The 24,724-nt window shown below is 36.9% G+C and overlaps 1 protein-coding gene across 1 annotated transcript; it reads left to right on the top strand.

Annotated features, from left to right (window-relative positions):
* Positions 1-8,152: 8,152 nt before the first annotated feature.
* Positions 8,153-11,081, top strand: LOC113321593. Its single transcript, XM_026569477.1, has 2 exons — positions 8,153-9,373; positions 9,641-11,081. Exons 1-2 carry the CDS (start codon positions 8,262-8,264, stop codon positions 10,881-10,883), a joined length of 2,355 nt encoding a protein of 784 aa, XP_026425262.1. The 5' UTR covers positions 8,153-8,261; the 3' UTR covers positions 10,884-11,081.
* The last annotated feature ends 13,643 nt before the right edge of the window (positions 11,082-24,724 follow it).

The raw sequence follows: 24,724 nt of genomic DNA, 5'->3' as shown, positions 1-24,724 counted from the left end.
AATCACTCGAACACGCTGTTAGGCAATTTTATATTCATCAGTTAAAAAAACGGAGCTAAAAATAACGCCAAAGATTTTGATTAAAGAAATGAAAAAAACCCTATCTTGATATAGCTTATAATAAGCATGTATGTGTAGGTTTTCAAAGGGTGTTTAAGAATCAAGCAATATGAAGTTTATTTTATACATCTGATCGAAGAAATTGTGGGTATAACTTGCTAACGAAAAAGGGAGTTGAAGTTAGGCCGTTAACTTAGAACATGAAGAATATCTTAAAAGCTATGAAAACAAACGTTGACAAGTCACCGATTCAAACATGCATGCATGATAAACTAGGCTAAGTCGAAACAAAATCTTGCTAGGGGAAACTAGAAAACAAAATTAGGCTTACAGAAAATTTTGGGCTGAAAAAATTAGGCTTGAAAGCCCAATGGGTAGGGGTAGCAAGTGCACACCTTGTTTATGAATGATTTTTCGGGGACCATGATTTTTTTCGGGGGATCATGGTCCTATTAGGCCACCTACCCTACAATGTTAAGGGATGTCCTAAAATCAGATGAGATTACTATTTGGCCCTTACCCTAATTAAATTAACCCTAACCTAATAACTATATCTAACTTGATCTAAAACAAAAACCTAAACATAATCCTAATCTAACCTAGCCGTACAAAAAAAAAACAATTTTGAGGAACTGTTCTCCTCTTCTTCTTTCCTCTTCCCCCATTTCAACATCGTCTTCATCGATTAATCGTCGATTCATAAAATTTTCATCGTCGATTAATCAATCGACTATAAGAATGGTTCTTCGAAGAAAACCAATAGACTCCCAGGAACAGGTCCCCCATTAGGACATCTAGCAAATCATCCAAGTGATTTTGAGATTCATAAAGAAGTGGAAGAGCCAAGTGAATCCATAATCCAGTATAATAGACGCAGTAAGAAGCTGATTCTTCTATGGGACCGATTCGCAGGTATTTTCCAACAAACCCATACTTTTAATTTGATTTTGATTCGTTTAATTGAATATAAATCATCAAAATAGGGTTCGAACGGAAGTTACAGCGCGTTTTTCGGTTAGGACGAATTTCTAGAAAACCCTAGTTTGTTAACCGAACTTCCTGAAAGGAAGAACACGAAGAACAATTCGATTTTATAGGATTCAAAACCGGGTCACCGAACTGCCAGTTCGGTTAGTTCGCAAAAAAACCTAAAACTTTTTTCTAACCGAACTTCACCAGTTTTGCAACAATTTTTTTTTCCACATGTAACCGAACTGTGCAATTTTGCCCGCTATTTTGAGTTTTTGTGTAACCGAACTGAGCTATCTTGTTCGGTTGGTTCACATAATATTCTAAAACTATTTAGTAACCGAACTTTACTAAGAAAAAAACAAATTTAAATATAACCGAACTATGCTATTTTTCCCAATATGTTGAGTTTCAATTTAACCGAACTTGTCCAACTATGTTGTGTTGCATACATGTGGAGTGAGGTTTATTTGCAAAAAACCTTGACAAACCGAACTCTTCACTATTAGTTACCAATGTTGAGTTCGGCTTATTCGCAAAAAACCTTGACAAACCGAACTCTTCAGTATTTGCACACATGTGGAGTTCGGTTTGTTCGCAAAAAACCTTGACAAACCGAACTCGTTACTATTAGTGACCAATGTTGAGTTCGGTTTATTCGCAAAAAACCTTGACAGCCCGAACTCTTCAGTATTTGCACACATGTGGAGTTCGGTGTGTTCGAAAAAAACCTATTCAAACCGAACCTTACGCTGAGAACCCTTATGTTGCATCTGATTTAGTCAATCATTTATCGGTTAAGCTAATATATTTTTTTTTCTTGATTAGAGGAAAACAACCTTTACTGGAAGATCTGAGAACTCCCACGCCTCGAGGCAAAGAACATTGTGGTGTCGGTAAGCGTGGAACCAAAAATTCTAAGTATGGAGGTGGGTCATTACCGGGTGTTGTCATCAAAGATGGTGTCAATAGAGATAATGTTGACAACGTAAGCCAACAAGTTAATGAAGAGATTGTGGAAGAGATGGGCAGTCAAGAACATAATCAAGGTGGAGAAGATGAACCATCTCAAGGAGGAGGAAATGAGGGTGGCGATGATGAGGGTGAAAAAGATGAGGAAGATGGAGACAAAGATGGAGATAAGGATGATGATGAATCAGAGGAGGAGTCGGATGAAGAGGAAGAAGAAGAGGAACAAGCAGACATAGTGGTAAAGAGACCTAGAAAGACGCCTACAAAGCCTTGTGGTAGATATTCATACATTTCTCATAAGGATTTGTGTTTTCCGCCAAAGAATCCAACATATGGTACTTCAAGAGATGGCGGGGAGTTATTGATGGGCTACAAAAACTCATGGGCTGCCAAGATATTTGCGACAAAGGTATGGTTCAATCTTAACCATCAAGATTTAGATTTCTCAGTCATTTTCTTATATTTTGACATATATTGTTCTTTTCTATATATATTAGTATATAAGATATGATGTTGTTTTTTTAGGATCATAAAAATGTTGTTCGTGTTTTGAAACGTCAAAAGAACAAGGTATGAAATATAGAAAATGACTGTGATGAGGTCAGCTTGGCGGTATTTGATTGTGTACTATGGAACGGGATACAACATGCGCACCAAAAATTTGATGTTGTCACTGCTACTGCATTTGCCGAGAGGGCTTATCCAGATACGGATACCTTTCATCTAACTTTTGGTGAGATGGCAATAACTCCGGATGATTGTTTTAGAATCACAGCCCTACCAATTACAGGAACAAGTGTTCGAGATGGCTACGATCCCTCGATGAGTTATGAAGTTATTGAAAAACTAGTCGAAGGGTGTCTAGGATGGAGCGATAAAAAGGCACAATGTGAGTTTAGACGAGCTAACAAAGAGCCTAAGGAAGGTGATGAGTATAATGAGTTTGAGGAAGACCGCACGTATAAGAAGAAGTTGAAAAAGATCAAGCTCAAAACCTTGTTTGATGAGTTTTAAGGGAAGAAAGATTTGGTTGCTCAAGGAAAGTTGGTGATGACAGAGGAGAAGACTAAGCACCATGTGACTGCTTATTTGTTATATCAACTTGGAACCATCTTCTTCCCTGATACTTCAGGGAACGTGGTAAATGCTCATTACCTCCAGCTATTGGACCCCTTGGATGAGGTGAACAACTACTCTTGGGGCATTTTGGTTCTTTCATTCATTCAAGCGGAACTCAGAAAAGCTTCGAGGCTTAGGAGTCTATATTTTGGAGGCTTATACACCCTTGTTCAGGTATCCCGTTAAATTATCGTATGTGTGTTTTAATATATAAGTGAATGAATGTGTATTGTTACTAATCATATTGCGAATGTATTATTTGTTGCCTCTTCTCATAGGTTTGGGTGTACGACCACTTCCCTAAACTGCAATTGTCTCATGCTCACACTCCTTGGACTTATGGGAAGCCTACAGCTGGTAAATATGAATTTTTGAACTCACAGTAAAAGAATAAGGAAAAAAAGGTGTTGGAGTTGAGGGAGACATTGGATAACTTAACAGTGGAAGATGTGGTTTTCCATCCTTACAACATTGCATCAGATGAAGACGAGGAGGATGTTGATGTTATTGATTTCTCACCTATTGTGAGTTATAATGGACCGTTGTTTTATCCTGGGGGTTGTACAATGTATAATCCTCGAAGAGTACTTAGACAACATTCTTGTGTCCAAAGTGTCCCACAAGTGGAAAACTTCAACTTCAAGGTAAAGAAGGTCGGTACTAAGAACAGCGAGAAGAATTTCACCCCCAAATACAATCCTTCTCCATCAGTGGACCACTGGAAGAACTTTGGGGATTATCTTGTTCCAGTCGAAGAGTTACAAGATTCGTTTGATGAGCCAAATGCCGCTGACGATGGATATATGGAATGGTATGAACATTTTTCTCATCCTCGTGTAATAAACCATGTCCAACAAGCCCGTTCTGATAAAGTAAAAGCGACGGCAATGGATAAAAAGGCTCAGAAGATTATGAAGCATACCCCTATGTGTGGTGATGAGGCCTTGTACTTGTGGAATTCGGCGGTAAGATATTTACTCTTATTTTTGTTTTTCAAAATGTTAAAAATTATTGAAAAATAATAGTTACTTATGTTTTTGATGAGAAAAGGTGAAGGAAAGTGCTAAGTTGTTGAAGAAAATGATGGCAAAAATCCGGAGTGGAGAGCCGATGGACACTCGACAACAAACAGACGTCTACAACCAATGGACTAATGTTTTTAATTCCAACCTTGTCGATACAAGCCAGGTTGATCCAATCCAGACCATGCCGTCGAAGAGGAGTCGCCGAGAAGGGGAAGGTTCAAGTCGGATGGTTCAACAACAAAGCAGTGGAGATGACACTCCTAGTGACGAAGGACGACCTAAAGCTCCTAAACGCAAGAGTAGAAAAGTTTCTCGTAATGGTCGTGGTAAATAAGTGATTGCAACAATTAGTACTTTGGTTTCTTATGTTTAGAAAACTTATTGTAGATTTGGTACTTTGTTTTCTTATGTTTGGAAGACTTTTTTATTGCGGATTTGGTAGTTTGTTTCCTTATGTTTGGAAGACTTTTGTTTTGCGGATTTGGTAGTTTGTTTGCTTATGTTTGCTTCCAACATTTAGTTATGTGGATTAGAAAATGAATTTCATAATTTGGGTTTTAATTTGTGTTTTAAGGGATTAGTTTGGCTATTTGACTCATATGTGTTTCGTTAAATTCAAAGTTTTAAGAAATTATTAGGCAGTTCGGGTATTTGACTAAATTTCGTAAACAACCGAACTTCATAAACAACAAGTTCAGTTCTTTCGCAGATTTAGTCAACTAACCGAACTCAGCAACAATACAACTTCAGAAGTTACAATGTAAGGTTCGTTACCTGGTATTATTTTGCAGGTAACCGAACTCAGCAACAACAAAACTTCAGAAGTTACAGTGTAAGGTTCGGTTACCTGGTATTATTTTGCAGGTAACCGAACTCAAGTGTTTGATTACCTGCGAAATAATACCAGGTAGCCGAACTGAGGAGCTAAAAAATCAATGGTATTTCTTGTTAGTTAGGTTATAAGGAAATTTTGCTATGTAACCGAACTTGGGTGCTGACACAACAATGTACTTGTTCCGACAAAAAGAACAACTCTTTTTATATCCGTTATATACCCCAATGGTATATATATGCCTCTCATGGTTAACATTTTCTATCAAATTTTCAGAAAAATGGCAATTTCTAGTCATAAATTCCTTGTTCCGACAAAAAGAACTTAGCTGATGTTACCACCTTTGTCTACAATCTTTTTGTACTTCATGATGCGGCTTTTTTGGAACTTCTCTTTAATTCTCTCAATATCGCGGTTGAAGTAACTCTCCATTGCGTTAAACACAACCACAAAATTATCGACACATCCAAAGAGATTTTTCTTCAACCGATGGTGAGCCGATTCTACCAAACTTGTGGCTTGATCCCCAAAGTGTTTATGGTGGTTGTTAAAAGCATAAACGAAGCGCTCTTTGTGCGGTTCCAACCATTGCTCCACCATATACGTTATTATATCCTCCGGATATTCGGGGATAGACCAATGTTCTCTAAATTCGACAAGATTTAGATAATACTCTTCTTCTGTGAGAGACCAAGTCAATGCCTCTCATTCCCCGGAGAAGGCCACCCATTAAGCATGATTTATGGTGTATTGTTTATCGAATGCCTCTTTTGCATCCGCTTGTTTATCTTACGGTAGCTTACTAATCTCTTCCAATCCTATCCTCTTAGGTGGACAAAATTGAGGCTTGCACCTATTCATCACATTGCGCCATATATGAAATGTACAAAGCATATTATGTGCCAATGGGAAGACTTTCTCTATTTCATTCATCAATGCTACCTCATTGTCGGTCACGATAACCCCAGGGATATCATCATCTAGGTAGATCGCCTTCACTTGTTGTAGCGCCCAAGTGTAACTTGGTTCTTGCTCGTCCTTTAGAAAACAAAAAGCAACGGTAAACGGTGACTTCGTCGACGTACGGCCAACAATGTTCAACAATGGCATCTCGTATTTGTTTGTCTTGTAAGTGCAATCCATTATAAGAACTTCATGGAAGGATTGAGCCAATTGAACACTCTTTGGATGAGCAATGAAGAGATGTATAATTTCTTCTTCCGGATCTACCTTCTTTTGAACCGCGTAGCCTTTCTCTTGAGAAAAAAAAAACAATTGTTGCATTACTTGTCTATCCTTCCATTCATTCCTTTTAATTGTCTCAATTGCATTGTAAATGGTGGACAAAGATGATACGTTATACGGGTTATCTTCCTTTAATAAGCGAAGCATAACGGTAGGTGGAATACTCATTTTCCTATACTTAGCAATTTTTTCCATCTCTTGAGGAGTGAGCCTTGTGGCCATTGCATGTCCTTCAAGATCTTTCGGGCGAGGGTGGTTATGAAAACCTACCACCTTATCCATAGCTAGAAACCATTTCTTCGTTAATTTTCTCTTGCTAAATACTAATTTGAACGGGCATTTAATTTTCTTTGAGCATGTTGTGTTCTTCCTCGTCGTCTTTCCTTTATACTCATAACCCTTCCTCTTGTGACTAACATCGAGATCTCCACTTCTCTCACAAACCATTTCAAAACGAGTTTGGCTTTCTTTTCCATTCAAAACTAGAACGCAATTGACTCTCTTAGCATGTTCTCTAGCCCAATTCTTCGCATCAATAGGTAAGTCAAATACCAACTCATTAGCAAAGTGATGAGATGTATCTTCGAACAACATATTAACTGGAGAAGGTTGATCATCCATTGGTATAGGTTGGCTTTCCATCTAAAAGAAATGTAAAAACATCAATTGGAATTACATTAGAGTTCGGTTAATTGTAAATTTTATCGCAATAACCGAACTCGATGTTCGGTTTATAAAGCAAAGTTGACATATAACCGAACAAGTAATAAATAACACGTTCGGTTACTTCTTATTTTATCTAGATAACCTAACATTACACTGGAACTTCAGATTTTTTTTTCCTAAGTTCGGTTATTTTTATTTCGAGTTTGCGAAACAACCGAACCTAATACACTAAGTAAACTGTAATATTACGTAGAGTTCAGTTATCTAGTTCGTAAACATGCAGTTTGCGAAACAACCGAACTTTGTACACTGTGTTAATTCTTATTTTTACGTAAGTTCGGTTAGTTATTGGTTGCGTACCAACCGAACTTTGTACACTAAGTTAGATCTAATTTTTACGTAAAGTTCAGTTTGTTAATTTGTTACGAACCAACCGAACATTAGACTGAAATCTGAGAAACTTTCATTAATGAAGAGTTCGGTAACCTGCGTGTTTGAAGAAAGTAACCGAACAACACTTTCAGGTGAGTTCGGTTACTTCCGTGTATAGCTAAAGCAACCGAACTGCACTTCCAGATTAGTTCGGTTAGATGTTCTTCACATAGTGTAACCGAACTAGCCCAAATCCACTTGAAAAATTTACATTTTTAGCAAAGTTTTGACCAATTCAACATACATTATCTAATTTTGGAGCATACCTGGACACCCAAATGCTCTTCCTCCGGTTGTGGTTGATAAAATCCATCATATTCATCTTGAGATTGAGTTTTGGGAAGAATAGAATCACCATCTAAGAAATAACTCATATCTGGATCATTGTGAAGATTAACAAATACTCTAGGAGAGGATGGAGATGAAGAATCAGATGAGTTTTCATCACTTGAATACCCAAACTTAGTGAATTGGAAAAAAAAATATTTTCCATGTTTTTTTCCTTCATCTTCTCTAACTTTACTCTCTCTAAAATTCTACTCATCTAATAATCATACCATCTTTTAATATAATTTCACTAATTATTATTAACTAAATCATTAACTAATCATAATCTAAAATTAATTATTAGGATAGTTTAGGTATTAATATAAAAATCAGATATGGGGTGACCTAGATTTACTTCTAATGTCTTTATCCAAAATAAAACAATGGTCCCCAAAATATCGTTTTTGTTTATTAGCTATATTCGCCACTTAACAGTCTTGACCAAAACTATGTAACACATTCTTCTATATTGCTTGGTCGTCCCTCTTGACAAACCTAAGAAGAAATTGCACACGGGATAAAAGGGAAAAAATAAGGCAAAATAAAATTTCCGAGTCAATCTTCGTCCCAAATTCTGATGACTTGTTAGGGATTCACTTTGCTCTTCAGTTCCCATGGCAAAATCAGAATTATCAAATCAGAGAAGCGAACGAAAGCTCCCACCATCACCAAGACCAGCACCATGGCTTGTCATCCCGCACGGAAAAAATCGTAAGTTTCAGACTTTCTTAAATATAATTGACCATCCCTTGAAGAAATCGTATGAAAAATTCATACCAGAATTGAGTGGAAAAAGATTTTGGCAAAAAAATTCTCATCAAGGATGGTTGATTATTGGGTGCTTTGAGGATGATGATCCAAATTTCAATAATGGAGATTGTTTTCTGTGGAACCCTAGTTCATTAGAGATTATTATGTTACCTAATATAGAACATTTCAATCAATTAGATGGATATCGTATCCAAGATTGTCTCTTATCTTCACCCCCTCAGAGCAGCAGCTGCTGCAGTATTGGTAGTACTAATGAAGATGATGGTTCCATGGTTTATATCCTTTATAATGGAGGTAAAAAGCCTGACATTCTTATATATTGTCGCCCTGGTGAAAAAGAATGGAGAAAACATGAGTTCGTTGATGCGGTTCAAAGTCTTAAATCAATGTTTTATTTTAAGGGTAAGTTGCACATAATGTGTTTGTGCGAAGAACTCTTAGAGATAACTGTACAATGTGGTTCTGGACCTTCTGGTATTGATGATGATGAGGAGACACTCAGCCTCAGTATAAGCATATTGATTACCAACGATGAGGACAGTTTATGCAAGTCAGAAGATGTAGGAGGAAGTTTGGTATGTAAACGTCACACATATTATATAGAGTCTTTTGGTGAAGTTTTTAGAATCAACAGGTATTACATTCAAAGAGGTTGTTATGAGCACTTTGTAACCAAAATTGTTGTGTCGAAATTGGATTTTGATTCATTGACTTGGGAGGAAGTGAAAATTTTGAATGACTATGTCTTCTTTATAGGATATAGAGATACGCGACTGTCTTGCTTGGCATTGGATTTGGGTTTATCAAAGGGTTGTGTGTATTTTACACTAAAATGTGATCTGAGCTTGTACAAGTATGACCTGGAAGATGAAAGCATTTCGCTTTCTTTACCATGTCCTGATGCACCAGCGCCATGGTTGTCGCCCAGATGGCTGATGATTCCTAAAAGTTCGAGGTACGTAAATTTGAAGAAGAATGCTTTTTGGTTGTTTCATGTTTCATCTGTTTCTGTATAGCATACATCATAGCTTACTTCATTGTCACATTGTTTAACTAAAATGCTCTATCCAAGCACAGTTACCTTATCTTTTGTGGGATTTTCCCTTGGATGTGGAATTTATCCACGCCAGTGCTCTTCCTAAGCATCACAATCAAATGTGATTTTCCCCATTAGTATTATCGTCAAGTTTAATAATCTTCTTCTCTTTCTATCTATATGTAGGGTTGATGATAGTAGAACAACAACGCACCTTACGCTAGGTAAGGATGAAGACATAGAAAAAGTTATTAAGGCAACGGAAAACAGAACTAGCACCAAAGATAAGGATGACCAGAATAAGGATACTGAACATGCAAGACTATGGGTCAAGCTTAATGATGATATAGTGTGGACTATATCAAATTTTCTTCATACACTGGATTATATACATTTACGTGCAGTTAGTAAAAAATATCGATCAGTATTAGACCTGAAAAGATACTCTTCTACTAGGACAGTACAGATCACAGATATATCCCCGTGGCTGTTTTCCCCAAAGTTTGATCAAGCTGTTTACAATTTTGTAAACCCAATGCATGGTAATGAGAACTACCTCATGAACATCCCAGAATCGTTAAAAGGTGCTAGAATTCGATTCTCGAAAGGTGGATGGTTGCTCATGTCAAAACATAAGAGTTTGTTCTTCTGCAATCCGTTCACGAAATCAACTGTCAGACTTCCAGACTTGCCAGATTTTCATGGTTATAGCTTCACGGGTATCTCATTCTCATCCTTACCGACTTGTTCAGATTGTTTTGTTTTTGCCATCGATAAAGAATTATTCAGGGATCAAGTTCATATCTTTTTCATTAAGCGGGGAGATGAAGGCTGGTCATACAATATATTCGATAACGTTTATTTGCTTCCCAATAAGATAAACATGAAGTTCGAGCTAACTCTCAACAACCCAGTTTTCTACAGAGGAAGATTCTATTGCTTAGACCACAACGGAACATTGGGAGTATTTAAATACGAGCACCCAAACAGTAGTTGGCAAATTCTATCCACGCTAATGCCCCCTAGTTGTGGATTTATTTATGATAGTTTCTTGGTGGAGTGTGAAGGGAAACTGTTATCTGTGTTACTAGGGCGATTAGGAAATTGGGTTCGCATTTTCAGATTGGACGTTGCTAAATTGGTCTGGGTTGAAGTTAAGCATTTGGGGCGGCATACGTTGTTTCTTAGCAATGAATCATGTATCTCAGCACTTGCTCCTACGAGTCAAATGGAGAACAAAATCTACTTTCCGAGGTTGCATAACGAAGGAATTTTGTATTATTCTCTTGATACTGGTATGTATCACTCTCTTGGGAGTAGACATTCTGCTAAAGATTTCCGTGATTCAAAGGAGAAATTACACTGCAGTTGGATAGAACCTAATTGGTCAGAAATCTCAGATCACCATCTCGACTGGCTTAAAATCTGAACGCTGAAATCCTGTAGTATGGATACTTCCATTTTTATTTTGCTTGTTCCGTATTCTGTGTCCGTATCCAAACTGGTATATTTCTGCGGATGATTTTGTGTGCTTTACACTTTGCCTTGCAAAGTTGCAATTGCTTAATGTAAATGTCAAATTTTGTATTCTCATTGCATTTTCTTACTGTTAACCAAGCTCCTTGAATTTGGCATTAATTTTCATTAGAATCCAAGCTCTATGCACTGTAATCTAGATTCTACACTTCGCAGGACGACCCTTCCATTGCAAGGTTTATGATTGTAGAAAATCCAAATTTCCTTAAATTTGGCATTAAATCTCAAGTAAACGGAAGAAAAGAGTTGACGAAAGAAGAGACAAGTTGTTGCTTCTTAGCATTGCCATGGTTGAGAGCAATATTGAAATATGTGATGGTAATGAGAACGAAATTGAGCTGTTGAAGCAATAATCTCAACTAGAGGTTGTAACTTGCGAAGGAAAAAGTGTTCTGAAGATTTCGTTTTATTTTAACAAGGAATAGGCCGTTAACTTAGAAAACCAACAACAATAAAGGTTGTGAGAATAATTTCTCATAAGTCACTGATTAATTAAAACATGCATGCATTCGTTGAATGTAGATTTGTAGGAATGAATTTATAGGAATGAGTATTTTCTGATCCTTGACTTCTTGTGTGTGGATCTTGGATGCCATAAATATTCTCCTAGGGTGGTACTAAGATGCACTCTGTGCATCTAATATTCAAGATCACTACAAATCGACATTGGTGTTACACAGAATTCGTTAAGAGTTTCAGCTTAGGACGAATATTGACAACCCCATGCATGGCGGAGCCAGGTTACATCAAACACAAAACCTGAATTACCAAATTATGTAATGACTAGTAATTCATTATAAATTAACCAACCAACCAAATAACAAACTTCAACTTGTCTTAATATAAAAGAAAAACACTACGACTTAATATAAAAGAAAAAACACTTTCCAGAGGGGTCTTTTCTAGAGAGATTTACATAAGTTTTTATCTGAAGCTGGATAGAGCAGCAATGTGATATTAGTCTCAATTCCATTCGACCAACAATCAAAGAGCTTCTCCCAAGAGGCTGGTGGTGCAGCACCTAATATTCTTGGATCTGATGCTTTCTTCTTTTTGTCTTCTCTCTGTCTCTCGCCGTATTTTCAAACGCCTGGCAAGTTCTGCGTTTGTTCTGCGTCTCTGATCTTCTTGCCAGCGCTCAATACCTCCAGGATGCCAGCTGCATGCTTGTTTTCCTGTTGCTGAGCCATTCCCACTTTTTGAACATGTACAAGGATCTATCCGCCTTGGATGCATATTATCGACCATGGTCACCTTGACTATTTCACGCGACAGCACAGTTAATGGAATCTTTGTTTCTGTTCGAACTCTATACTCTCCAAAGCTTTTTTCCGCTTCTCCTCCATCACCGGGTTTGCTACCACCAACAACCAAGATCTGCGTTTCCGGAGTTGATCCTTCTGCTCCAATCATGATTTCCTGACGAACAGATGATTTTTAGATATCCGGCTTCCGCTATAAGTTTAAGTTAGGGTTTTACTTCTGAATCACCAACGATAAAGAAAAGAGTAATACTGCACGAGACAAGATAGAATTGAATCCGATCAAAAGTCGATCTTTATGCAATTACTGTTGCACTCTTGCGGGTCAACACTCGCAACCCATATAAATGGGCTTCAAATCCCACTTTTTTTAATAACTATCTGTTAGGCCGTGGGGGAACTAGAGATTCATGTCCAGGGGGCCTACAAAAAAATTCTATAAATATAGGGAAATTTAGGCGCAGTCCCAAAAAAAATAATATTCTTATTGTCATGCCCACAATTAATTTTAGATACCGTGACACCCAAAATTATCCGAAATTATTAAGAATCAATACATAACTCGTTATGCATACTATTTTTTCAGGTATAACTCGTTGTGCAGCCTAATTTTTCAGGGGTATAATTAGTAACACAACTTGGATATAACATATCTAAAAATCCGCGCCTTGGAATTTTACAAATTTTATATCGTTGGAAATATTTTTAAGAGAACTACACAACGAGTACAAACAACAATATCAAATTTTTGTTTTTCGCGAAAAATTCGGAGGTGGTCATCGTTTTAGGATAAACTTTCGAAAACTGACTACATATTCATTATGCAGCCTCCAAAACAGATGCATAACACATTATGCAGACGCATAACGAATTATGCAATCATTTTCTTGATTGCATAACAAAGTTATGCATCTATAACGAGTTATGTAGCCATTGTTTTGGTTGATTTTAGTCCGTACATAAAAAGTTGATGCATAATTGGTTATGCAGCCATATTTAAGGATGCATATTAGGTTATGCATCCATTTTCTGGATGCATAAAAGATTATGCAACAATTTTCTCGATGCATAATGTATTATGCATCCATTTTCTCGACTGCATGATGCATTATGCATCAATTTTCAATTTCACACAAAATAACAAAGATGCCGGATAATGTGTTACGCATCCATTTTTTGACTGCATGACATGTTATGCACTCATAACAGCATCATCTTCTTCTTTTTCTTCTTCGTCGTCGTTGTTCATCATCCAATCTCAAATAAGCTTTATTATTATTCCCTGTATTTTCTAAATCTCTAATTAACTTTTCTTCCTGTTCTACTTGATTGAAACAATTACAAAACCCAATCTCCATCTCAGAACACATCTCAGATCCATCTTCTCGATCATAAAAAAAAAAACCATTCATACATCTTTCGGAAATAACAAACAACAAGATATCGATTCATCTCATAACATCACCTCGAACCCTAATTTTCGATTTCATTCATCTATTGTTTCCAATCTTCATGTGATTATATTGTCTATCAATATTATTGATCATAAGTCACAGTTGGGAGGAAGAAAAGAAAAATAATTGAAGAAGAAATTCCCGTGAAGAAGAAGAAGATAAGATACGAAGAAACCAAATTTTATTAGTTGTGGGTTTGGGAGAAATTTTCTCACGAAAATTGGGTGCGCGGGTGAACTTTTCCGTCCGTGGGTTTCACGGTGTAGAAAATCTGTAAAATGGGTCTCCCTGTAGTTTTCACATTAATATATTGAACTTTAGTGGGCTAAATAAGTTATATTAAAGATCATTTAAAAGAGAAGAAGGAGAGTTCTATAAAATCAAACAGAAAAAGATAAATCAAATATAAATTTTGAGATTCTTGTATTCAAAATGAATGATTCGATAGACAATTAGACGAATGTCAATCTTCGATTTTCATAACGATCTGGTAATGAGTGATTTGTGAATATGAAATATTTTAAAAGTTAGATCGCAAAGTAGTTGTGTATTTGGCTAGGAAAAAAGAAGTATAGGTACCGAAACATCCTATTTAGGGAGTTGTGGGCTAGTTTCCCAAAATACATGTAGCCTGAACATCTCCTTTAGTGGTGTGTAGATTAGGTTCGCCTTGGAGAATTCAAGAACAGGTATCCGATTTTTCATTAGTGTTTAACAAAGTTATGTTCGATAATGTCGAGTCCACCATGTTCCTATCCCAACCTAACATAGAAACAAAACATACATTTATATGACGTTTGACTAGGAAACTAGAAGGTTTAACTAGGAATTAGAAAGTTCGGATAAGAAAAAAAAATCTTCGTAATAGCCATATATAAATTTATTAAAAGGGCCAGGACATTTTTATTCTGAAATAGAAGAACTTTTCTTCTTTTCAATCGGATTCATCTAGTTCGACTAAAGTTTCTTTACATAATTTGTAGCCGATCTTCTCTCTCCAACTTCAATTTTTATGATTACTAGTGAATTTTTTAATCACAAATATGTAGAGAAAACATGGGTTAGTTGGAAAGTACCTTCTACTGTACAAATTTCTAAAATCCGGTTTTAAAACAATTGCGGAAGTGCGAGGAGTGAAGAAGAGGAGAATAAAAGAGTTGTGATGAAAATCAGTTAGGAGAAAAAAAAGTGTTTTGTGTTTATTAATTAAAGTTTAATTAAATTAAATATTGAATTAAGTTTAGGTTAACTTAAGTAAGTACCTTAATTGGGACACCCTTCCGCTCGTTACAATGGATGACTTGATTTTCTTATTTTGAAGCATAATATTTATTAATTTGCTCGGGGGCTATTACAAGAGGGTAGGTAATACCAGAAAATTCAGAAATAATTGGATTACAAAAACATGACAGCAAAGCAAAATATGAGCATCCGAGTTGAAATTGCAGCAGGAGTATATGTTGGAACTGGTGGGGTGGACCTGGATGAGGTTTCCGAGGGTAAAATTTCCTACGACGAATACTTTGCACAAGAAAAGTTGTACTTTTGATGGACATTGCTGAGCCCATAAGAGGATGGACTTTGGCGTTGAGTTTGATGCAAATGATCCGAGACGTATCAAGATGTTGATGATTACTTCCCAATCGATATCTGTTCAACTCCTTGTTTTCTGGCATTATCCATAACTTCAACATGGATCTTTACCTTTGAAGGTGCCTGAAGTAGAATCCCGTCTCTGCGCCTGAAGGATTTATAACTAAAAGCTACTAGTGCTATTACAAAGACTACTAAAAATAAATCGAAGTACAAATTGAATTACAAATATTAAAACTACTATATATTGCTAAAGAGATACCATAAGATAGTAAACTGAAAATGTACAAAAAAGAAATTCAGAATACACCTACACTGAATTTTGCGTAAAAAGTAAAATACAATGAAACTAATAATAACTTTGATGTAAATTTGTTGGATTCATCGACTTATTCACATACCAACTAAGTTATGTGCTTGCTGTTGTGATACATAGAAACGTTGAAGTTGCGAGACATTCCTGGGATTGCACTATAAACGTTAGTTAAGACCAACAGATGATCTAAAATACTAATGGAGGATCAAGCCAATCGGCTTGTTACTGATTCGCTAGACATGCTCCAAGGTTAACAATTATCCAAATAGGGAATTGAGAGTAATTGAGAAGCTGCGGGCAAGAACTGGCAATCTAGCTAGATGGGGTTGGGGACTGAGATCCGTTTGTTTGAGTATCAATATATTGGTACCAAAGAGGAAATATGTTGAGCATGAAATCAATTATGTTATTTCCATTTGATGCCAAGGTTAAAGATTAAATTGTTATCCCATAGACTAAAAAGGTAAATCTAGCTGAAAATTAGCCATCAACAGGGCTTGTGTTGATCAGAAAAACAACTATATGAAAGTTCCATGTCATTGGAAGAAAAATAACAAACCAAAGGAGCCAACTAAACCTTAACAAACATCAGCGAGATAAAAACAAATTCAGCAAAGCAACACAATTCAGAAAGACACAGGACAATGAAAGGAAAAACAACAAAGATACCACCAACAAAACTAAATTAACCAAACTTAGAGCTGAAACTAACTGGTGGTTTAACACAATTACCTTATAGCACGCGAATAAACAAGCGCAAGAGGTAAACAAACGGGAAGAACAAGGGAGCTTTACTAGCTCGATATAGCTAAGAAGGAAGAAACCTGATGCAAAATCTATAACATAAAACAACCTGCACAAAGCCGAAAGCCAGTTACGAAACAAGGTTTAATGAATATGAGATACTTATAGCTGATTCTGAGAAATAGGCATGGAAAACAAAAGGATTCAAAGGATTTGAATAAATCAGAAGTGAAAAAAACATAAGTCTATATGCATAACAGATAATGATTCAAGCTTAAAGAATAGATGAAACACGAATATACGGAGAATCAGGTATTTAGATTGAATGCATATCACGTTTCTTCTACTTCTATGGTGAAAAGATTCGAGAGGTACCAACCCGAGATATTACCTCATATTGCAAAGATAGTGTGATTAAAGCAGCTGAAACCAAGGAGGGATAATTTATTGATGAAGACAGTAACCGAAAAAACTCTGATGGAAATTATTCTCTTCCAAAACCACAAGTTGGGAGTTATAAAATCTTTAGGAAAAAAAGGGGTATCACAATGAACTGGCAAGCAAACAACCTAATTGGATATGCGCCGAGCCAATGAATGAATCAAGGATTTAGCCTATGATGTTTGCTAAATCCGCGGCGGCATATTTAAGGTTTGATGGTGAGGAGGATTGAGATTAGTTTTATTTTTTTACCGAAGTTATCATGGTCCCATCAAACGTTTTCACATTATCTCACATTTTGGGATATATTTTCTTAATATAACTTAAACGATGACGTATTTGAAGCTAACATTTTGGGGATATGCTCGCCTTACAAAGATGTATATATGCAAAAAAAAAAAGAAAAAAAAAAAAAGCACATTCCTTAATACCAAACCTCACCATCTACCAACCTTAATTTTACCAGTTGAAATTTGGATGCTAGAGTTATTCGTTTCAGAAGGTGCTCATTTTTCGTGCGTATGTAGATATTTTAAATTTTAATAAAAAAATTGTCTCCCAAAATTTGACAAAGTGTGCATTTGATAGTGTGAGGATCTTCCCTCGCAGAAAAATCCCAATCACCAAGTTATATTTGGAAAGATAAATTTGAAGTAAACCAACTAAGGTTTTTTTTCTTTTTCTTTGAGGTGTGAGTTAGAGACCTAATTACCTAACAGTAATGTTTTTAAGACTTTTTATGTGTTTGAATGTGTGTTTGAAGACAATTTGGATAATATGTTTGAGAAATTGAACTTAAATTTCAAGTATGAATATGTTTAATTTACAGGTTTTTAAACCTTTTTTTGTCGGAAACCGGATATTATCGGATAAATATATGATATCTGATAGCTTGGCCTATCAGAATTTATATTCTAATTTTAATAACCTATAGGATATTATCGGATATTGGATATCTGATAGCGCTTAACCTATCGGATACGGATTTATAAATATCCGATGAATACTCGTCCATTGACATCCCTAATTTTTAAAATTACCAACACAATCTAAAAACTAACAGATCCATAGGGTGCATAGACAATGCAGGCCTATGCAGGACAATACAGTTGTTAGATATATATGTCTCGTACAAGTTGGTCCCACAAACCAACAATAAACCTAAACCCTAGTCATTGATTCATCTCAATTAGACATGGTGAATGGCATATCCGTTTTCTAAGTGAGAGAATGAGTCTCACAAGTCTAAAATTCAGTTCACATGAGAACTCAAACTTCGGTTAGTTTCTAGCCGTTTTCTTTGTCCCCTAGCTCCTCAACGGTCCTATTTTACCGGCTGTTTCCCGGATTCCTACCGGACTTCAACCGGAAACCATCTTTTTTCTTCCTCTCTTCTCTCTATTGCTTCCATGATCACCCCCTTCACTTATGAAACATCAATAGATTGCTTTCCTTCTCTTTTTCCCTTTGTTCTCTCCTTCTGTTCCTTTTATGAAAGGCATCTTACAAATCATTGATATCACTGGAAGTTCTAAAATCACAAATAACACCAGCTTCACCGGAATCACCAGGGTCAACATAATCACCAGCATCATCAACCGGATCACCAACATCACACTAAACACACATATCACACAAATTATAGGAATCACTAGAGTTACAGGTCTCGCCAACAACCCAGATAAGTCCAACATCCCTAACTTTCTAAGTATCACAAAAACCACTATGGAAAACCATTCATCCTGGTTCAGGGAATATTTATCTCCAATCCATAAAAATCACCATCTTTTTCTTCTTAAATTCTACACAAGACCATCTTTCATCCTCAATACAAACCTCAACCCCCTCATGAGTTTCCCCACTAATTCTCAGAAAACTCATGTTCTTAAAATAAGCAATGTTATGCACATAATTGAGCAGGATTCTAGACTGAAACTCCTAGAAGAAACTTATATTCAGGGGTCTCATGATACTATTCAATTAGAAGCTACTCTAGCAAATTCTATCAGTTCTCAATTGAAGGTCAAAACCACCAAAATTCGGATCAAAAATACCATACTCAACCACAAATTCAAAAACAACAAGCACCCATTCCAACAAATTCATAAAAACATACATAAACCAAGTATCCATATCAATACCAGAATCCATAAAACAAAAAGCAATCAAAATATGTTTCAAACAAACCCAAAATGTAAACCTCAGTTCTCCTCACAGACTAATAACCGGCTACCCATTAATCAAATTAAAAATATTCCTTACTTGAAATTTGATTACAGGAAACAAGTAATCCAAGGCGCTCACCTCCTACCTTTTTCGCGGAGTTCGACTCCGAGTTCCTTGACTAACACTACGAGTCTGACTTCGAGTCAATCGTCTGGTTGGCCTTGGAATCTGAACGATGGTTTGAGTGCCTCCCTGCTCCTCATTGTCATTCTCAAAATCAGATTGGTCAGACTCTACATTGATAGGACTCACCGGCGGCATCGGATCGGCAGCTAGATCGGAGGATGGATCGGTGGCGGGTTGACTAGTTCCGGCAAAGATGACACGTCCAATTTTCCTAGTAGCAGGGCAGAGAGCATCCAAAACTGGAAAATGCATGGGCTCATCCTCACCCCAAGGTTGCGCCGGCAACTTTCGAACCATGAATTGTGCAGCCGTAGGCAAAGTGATCGACTGAAACCCAATCTTACTCAAGCAAGATATGAGAAATCGATCAGCAACAATTGCAACTCCCTCATGCACTTCAAAATGCCTGTATTTCGAATGATAAGCGTACAAGATCCAATCATCATCATCAGAACCATGTTTCTTTGGCTTCCTTACTTGTACTGGTGTCTCTGCAGAAGCACTTATCTCACTATGATAGGTAGCACCAGGCATTCTACAGCCACCCTGCTCAACACACAAATCAGGCCCAACAAAAAGATTACCGGTATCTTGATTCACGGGAGAAGATTCGGGCTCCTTGAACAACTGGATTAACCTCTCAACTGGCGAATAGAGAAACAGTTCATGCACATCACCTGGTGGACAAAAGTGCAACAACCTCTCCGTCTCAATCTTCAGTTCAATGTTATGATGCATGTCCCTCAAATACCAATCGAAGCTTTCTCTAAAGTTGGGATATTCACATCCTTGTGGAAAAGCTATTCCATGAGGCTGACGATAAACCAAATGCTCATAAGGATACCAGTGGATACGAGGCTCTGTTTCTACTTCATCCAATTTGTGTTTGCCTTTACGATCGATGGGTCCTTGTCCTCCATCCATGATGAATCTCTCATAAAGTTTTTAGAAGGAAAAATTGCAGAGGATAAACAATTGTTTCCTCTCCCAGCAAGAGAAAAATCCCTTTTAAAGGGTGTCATTCTAGAAACCTAGACCGTTTCGCCAATAAATTGTGTCGATTCCCAACATCGTTACTTGAACACGCAACTTTATGAGAGATGCAAATGAAGCTTCCATTTTCAATGAAACGATCCTTAATTTGGATCTCATTGATCTTGGTTTTACTAGTTGTCCTTTTACTTGGTCAAACAAAAGAAAAGGTCATGCTCTTACTGAACAAAGATTGGATAGAGGTCTATCTAATGATGATTGGCTTGTCATCTATCCAAACACCACTATCACAAATATGTTATCCATTGGTTCTGATCATCACCCTATCTTACTGAACTCTAACCCACACTGGAAGATTGGTAAGATTCCATTCAAACTCTTTCGTCCCTGGTTAGATCATGCTGATTGCAAAAAAATCATTGTTGAATGTTGGAAAAAGATTACTCCTGGTTCAAGTGCTTTCTCTATTGCCAGAAAACTTAAAGACATTAAGCTACAAATCAGAGTCCAGAACAAGGAAGTTTATGGCAACATCAAAACCAACACTGATGAATGCAATCAACACTTAAATTGGATACATACTCACTACTTCAGAGCAGACTGAGTACATGCCCTAGCTGATGCTAGAAAACAGGTCAAAAATTAACAAGACATAGAAGAAAAATTCTGGAAAACTAAGAGCATGGATCAACTCATCAAGTTGGGATATCAGAACACAAGTTACTTCCACAGATCCACTAAAAGTAGAACAAGAAGGAATAATATAGAATTTATTCAAAATAAGGAAGGCAACTGGATTACTGAGTATCAAGAGGTTAAGGACTGCTTTACCAATCACTTCTCTCGGATGGCAACTGCTGAAACAATAACCCCTCTTATGAAATCATCAACCTTATACCTCTATCCATAACCTCTGAGGACAACACAACCCTCAACATAAAACCTAAACCTGAAGAAATTAAAGCTATCTTATTTAGTATGGCAAATGATAAAGCTCCAGGGCCAGATGGGTTCCCACCAAACTTCTTCAAACTCAACTGGGACATCATTGGCAATGATATTGTCACAATGGTTCAACACTTTTCTCTCTCTGGTCACCTGCTTAAGGAGATGAATGCCACCTTTATAGCCCTCATCCCCAAAATTGACAACCCAACTTCTCCTAGTCATTTCAGACCAATCAGCCTTTGCAACACCACCTACAAAATCATATCTAAACTTCTAGCTCAGAGAATGAAGCCCTTTCTAAACAAAATCATATCCCCTACCAATCCGCTTTCAACCCTGGAAGGGAAATCTCTGACAACATAGCTATTGCTCATGAAATTATACACACTATGAAATTTAAATGAGGAAAAAAAATCTGGTACAATGAGAATAAAAATATATATGGCAAAAACTTTTGACAGAGTGGACTGGGGTTTCTTAATGACTATTATGAAGAAAATAGGGTTTGATGATCAATGATGCAACAAAATCTATCAGTATATCTCAACCTCCACTTCTGCTGTCCTCATAAATGGCTCCCCTGACAAATTCTTCAAAACCTCTAGAGGGCTAAGACAAGGTGACCCTCTGTCACCTTATCTGTTTTTATTCTGCATGGAATCTCTTTCAAGGACTCTTCTGCATGCTGAGGAGATGGCCATTATCAATGGCATCAAGATCTGCAAAGCTGCACCATCTATCAGCCACCTCCTCTTTGCTGATGATTGCATGATATTCTGCAAAGCAAATAATACTGAAGCTCAAAATATAATGCAGCTACTTCAAATATTTGGTAGCACCTCTGGGCAACTAATTAACTTTCACAAATATGGAGTCTTCTTAAGCAAAAACACTAATCCAGACCTCATTCCTCATATCAACAATTCTATGGGAGTTCAAGTGCTTCAGTTGGATAATAAATATCTAGGCTCACCCCTCTTCACACATAGAAGCAAAATCAATTCTTTCAAACCTGGAGTAGAAAAATTGAAGGTGAGACTTACTGGCTGGAAGAATACACCTCTAATCCTGCTGGAAGAGAGGTAATCATCAAATCTGTAACATCCTCAGCTTGTATTTACCAAATGAACTGCTTCAAGGTGCCTAAGAAAACCTGCAAAGACATCAACAATCTTCAAAGAGATTTTTTCTGGGGAAAAAATATAGAAAATCCCTCTGGTTATTACCCTAAAGCTGGACAGCAGTGTGCAAGCCAAAAGAAATGGGGGGTCTAGGATTCATGAATATGGAATTATTCAACAGATCTATGATAACAAAAATTGGATGGAGACTTGAGCAGGATAAAGACTCCTTATGGTACAAGCTCATGAATGCCAAATATCTCTTAGGCAGAAATGTTCTTAACATGGATACAAAATCAAAGGATGGGGACTCATGGATATTGAAAGGAATCTTGGAAGGCATAAGCAACATCCAACAACACTGCTCTTAGAAGATTGGCAATGGTATAAATATAAAAATCTGGGAAGATATATGGATTTCAAATACCACCTCAAGACAGCCAAAACCCAGAACTGTACATTGAAAAGCTAGAATCTCTGCTTCTTCCAGATGGAACTTGGGATGAAGCTCAAGTATATACCTATTTCAGAAATGATAAGGCTGTTGTGATTATTACACTGCAGACACATCCAAATGAAGAAGACAGGATAATATGGAACCTCAATGATACATGAGTATTTTCTGTCAAGGAGCTGTACAAGGCAAAAATTGGTCACCTATACAGAAATGATATTCTAACAGGGAATCGGGAAGGCATTTGGAACATGGAAGTGGCTCCAGTCATCAGAATCTTTATCTGGAAATGTACACATGGAATTCTTCCCACTAATGCAAAAACATCTAGCATACTTCATTACATCAACCCTAAATGCATTGTTTGCAATAATGGGGAAGAAGAAACCATGTCTCACATGTTCCTAAATTGTCCTGCTGCTACTTTGGTTTGGCAGGAAATTCTTGGCTCCTCTCATACTCTCTTTGACAACAATACCATTTTCATTGACTGGTTGAATTCTTGGTTCCACCCTAGAAACACAAGTACTGACTGCAACATTTATGCCACTACTTGTTGGTATATCTGGAAAGCTAGATGTGATTTTATATTCAAACAAATTCAGTCTAATGTGGGAGTAACTACTCTCCGTATTAAGTAGCATCTGTGCAATCATAATAGAATACATTCTATGCAGGATCATATCATGAACAGTTTCCCACTCTTACCTGAGGAAACTAACACTACATTGCAACACAATATTACTCCTTATACTAGGAATGTTGTAGCAGGGTTTGGGAATAATATCAGTATATGCATCCTACAAGACACTGAGAACTCATTATATTACATTGCTCTAACTATGACAGATTTTGCAGGAAACATCTTCTGGAACTAGAGGATATCCAGGACACTCTGGAGAAGGGGGAGCCACAGGAGGGGCAGACCTAGCTTTCCAGTGGGCCAAAGAAATGCAGCGCACAAACATCGCAATATCTGCTGAATCAATGGATACACTGGTTCGCTTTAAGTTGCTCTACCATGAAGCCGCTCAAGGAAGATTTCATCTTAGTTATTATGAAAGAAGACACAGTCAAGAAGAAAGTAGTAGAAATATGGTCATAAACCCCGTATCTTTTGTTTTACAAAATCTTAGCATCATCCATCGTAGTCGAAACATGGATGCCTTTAACTTAGCTCTTTTTTGTAAGAACAATGCTGGCAGGCTGAGTGGTTCGTCCACATCGAATGCCAACACAACGCTTTTGTACTGGTCTTAGTGCCTTTCTAGGCCAAAGCTTTTCTTTTCCTATATAAAAAAAAAAGACAACCCTAATTTTATCCCATTTTTAGTCATTTTCTCTCATTTATGTGCTTACATGAGATTTTGCGGCCCATTCTTTTTTTTTCTCTTTGATCAGTAAAAAATTTCTTTTTTTTTGATGTAGATCAGTGAAAAATTGATAGTGACGAATTACGAACTCAGGTTGTTGGCATTCTTCCTGATGATTAAAATCATCCAGTTGTTACCATATGCCCCATTTCTTTGTGCGGGTGTCATTTTTCAGAAGAAGAAATTACCGACACGGTAAAAAAGGGAAAATGTAAAACAGTAAATTTTACATTGATGTAAAAAAAAAAATTGGGAAAAAAAAATTCTCTCATAGATGAAAGCTACAATTAGGGCTACACATGGGCGGGTATGGGAGGGTATAAGCTAAAACCAACCTCGCACCCACAGACTGCGGTTTTTTTTTTTCATAACCAACCCCGCACCCACAAACAGCGGGCGGGTATGGGTTTAAACGGGTTTAAACCCGCTTTACATTCAAGTATTTAGAGTAACTTCTACTCTCCTTGATTAAGTGAGAAAAAAAAAACCAAAACCCCCAAAATATTCATATCTAGGAAGTTCACGGATGAAGATTAAGTGTTGAATCTGTTGATTTTTCGATTGTTGTCGATTTCTGGTGAAGATTTCTGGTAATTGTCGTTCGTAGGTGAAGAAGAAGAACTGAGGAGGAAGAAGAGGAGAGGCCGAACAGAGAGAAGAGTGTCGAAAGTGAATGAGGGTTA

This window comes from Papaver somniferum, chromosome 1 (genome assembly GCF_003573695.1).
Source record: "Papaver somniferum cultivar HN1 chromosome 1, ASM357369v1, whole genome shotgun sequence".
NCBI lineage: Eukaryota > Viridiplantae > Streptophyta > Magnoliopsida > Ranunculales > Papaveraceae > Papaver > Papaver somniferum.
The sequence above is the reverse complement of the archived record's forward strand: the minus strand, read 5'-3'. Positions and strand labels throughout refer to the sequence as shown.

Excerpts from the sequence above, each read along its gene's own strand:
- LOC113321593 (XM_026569477.1), top strand. The coding sequence starts at position 8,262 with ATGGCAAAATCAGAATTATCAAATCAGAGAAGCGAACGAAAGCTCCCA. Across the intron at positions 9,374-9,640 it reads ATGATTCCTAAAAGTTCGAG|GGTTGATGATAGTAGAACAA; the intron begins GTACGTAAATTT and ends ATCTATATGTAG.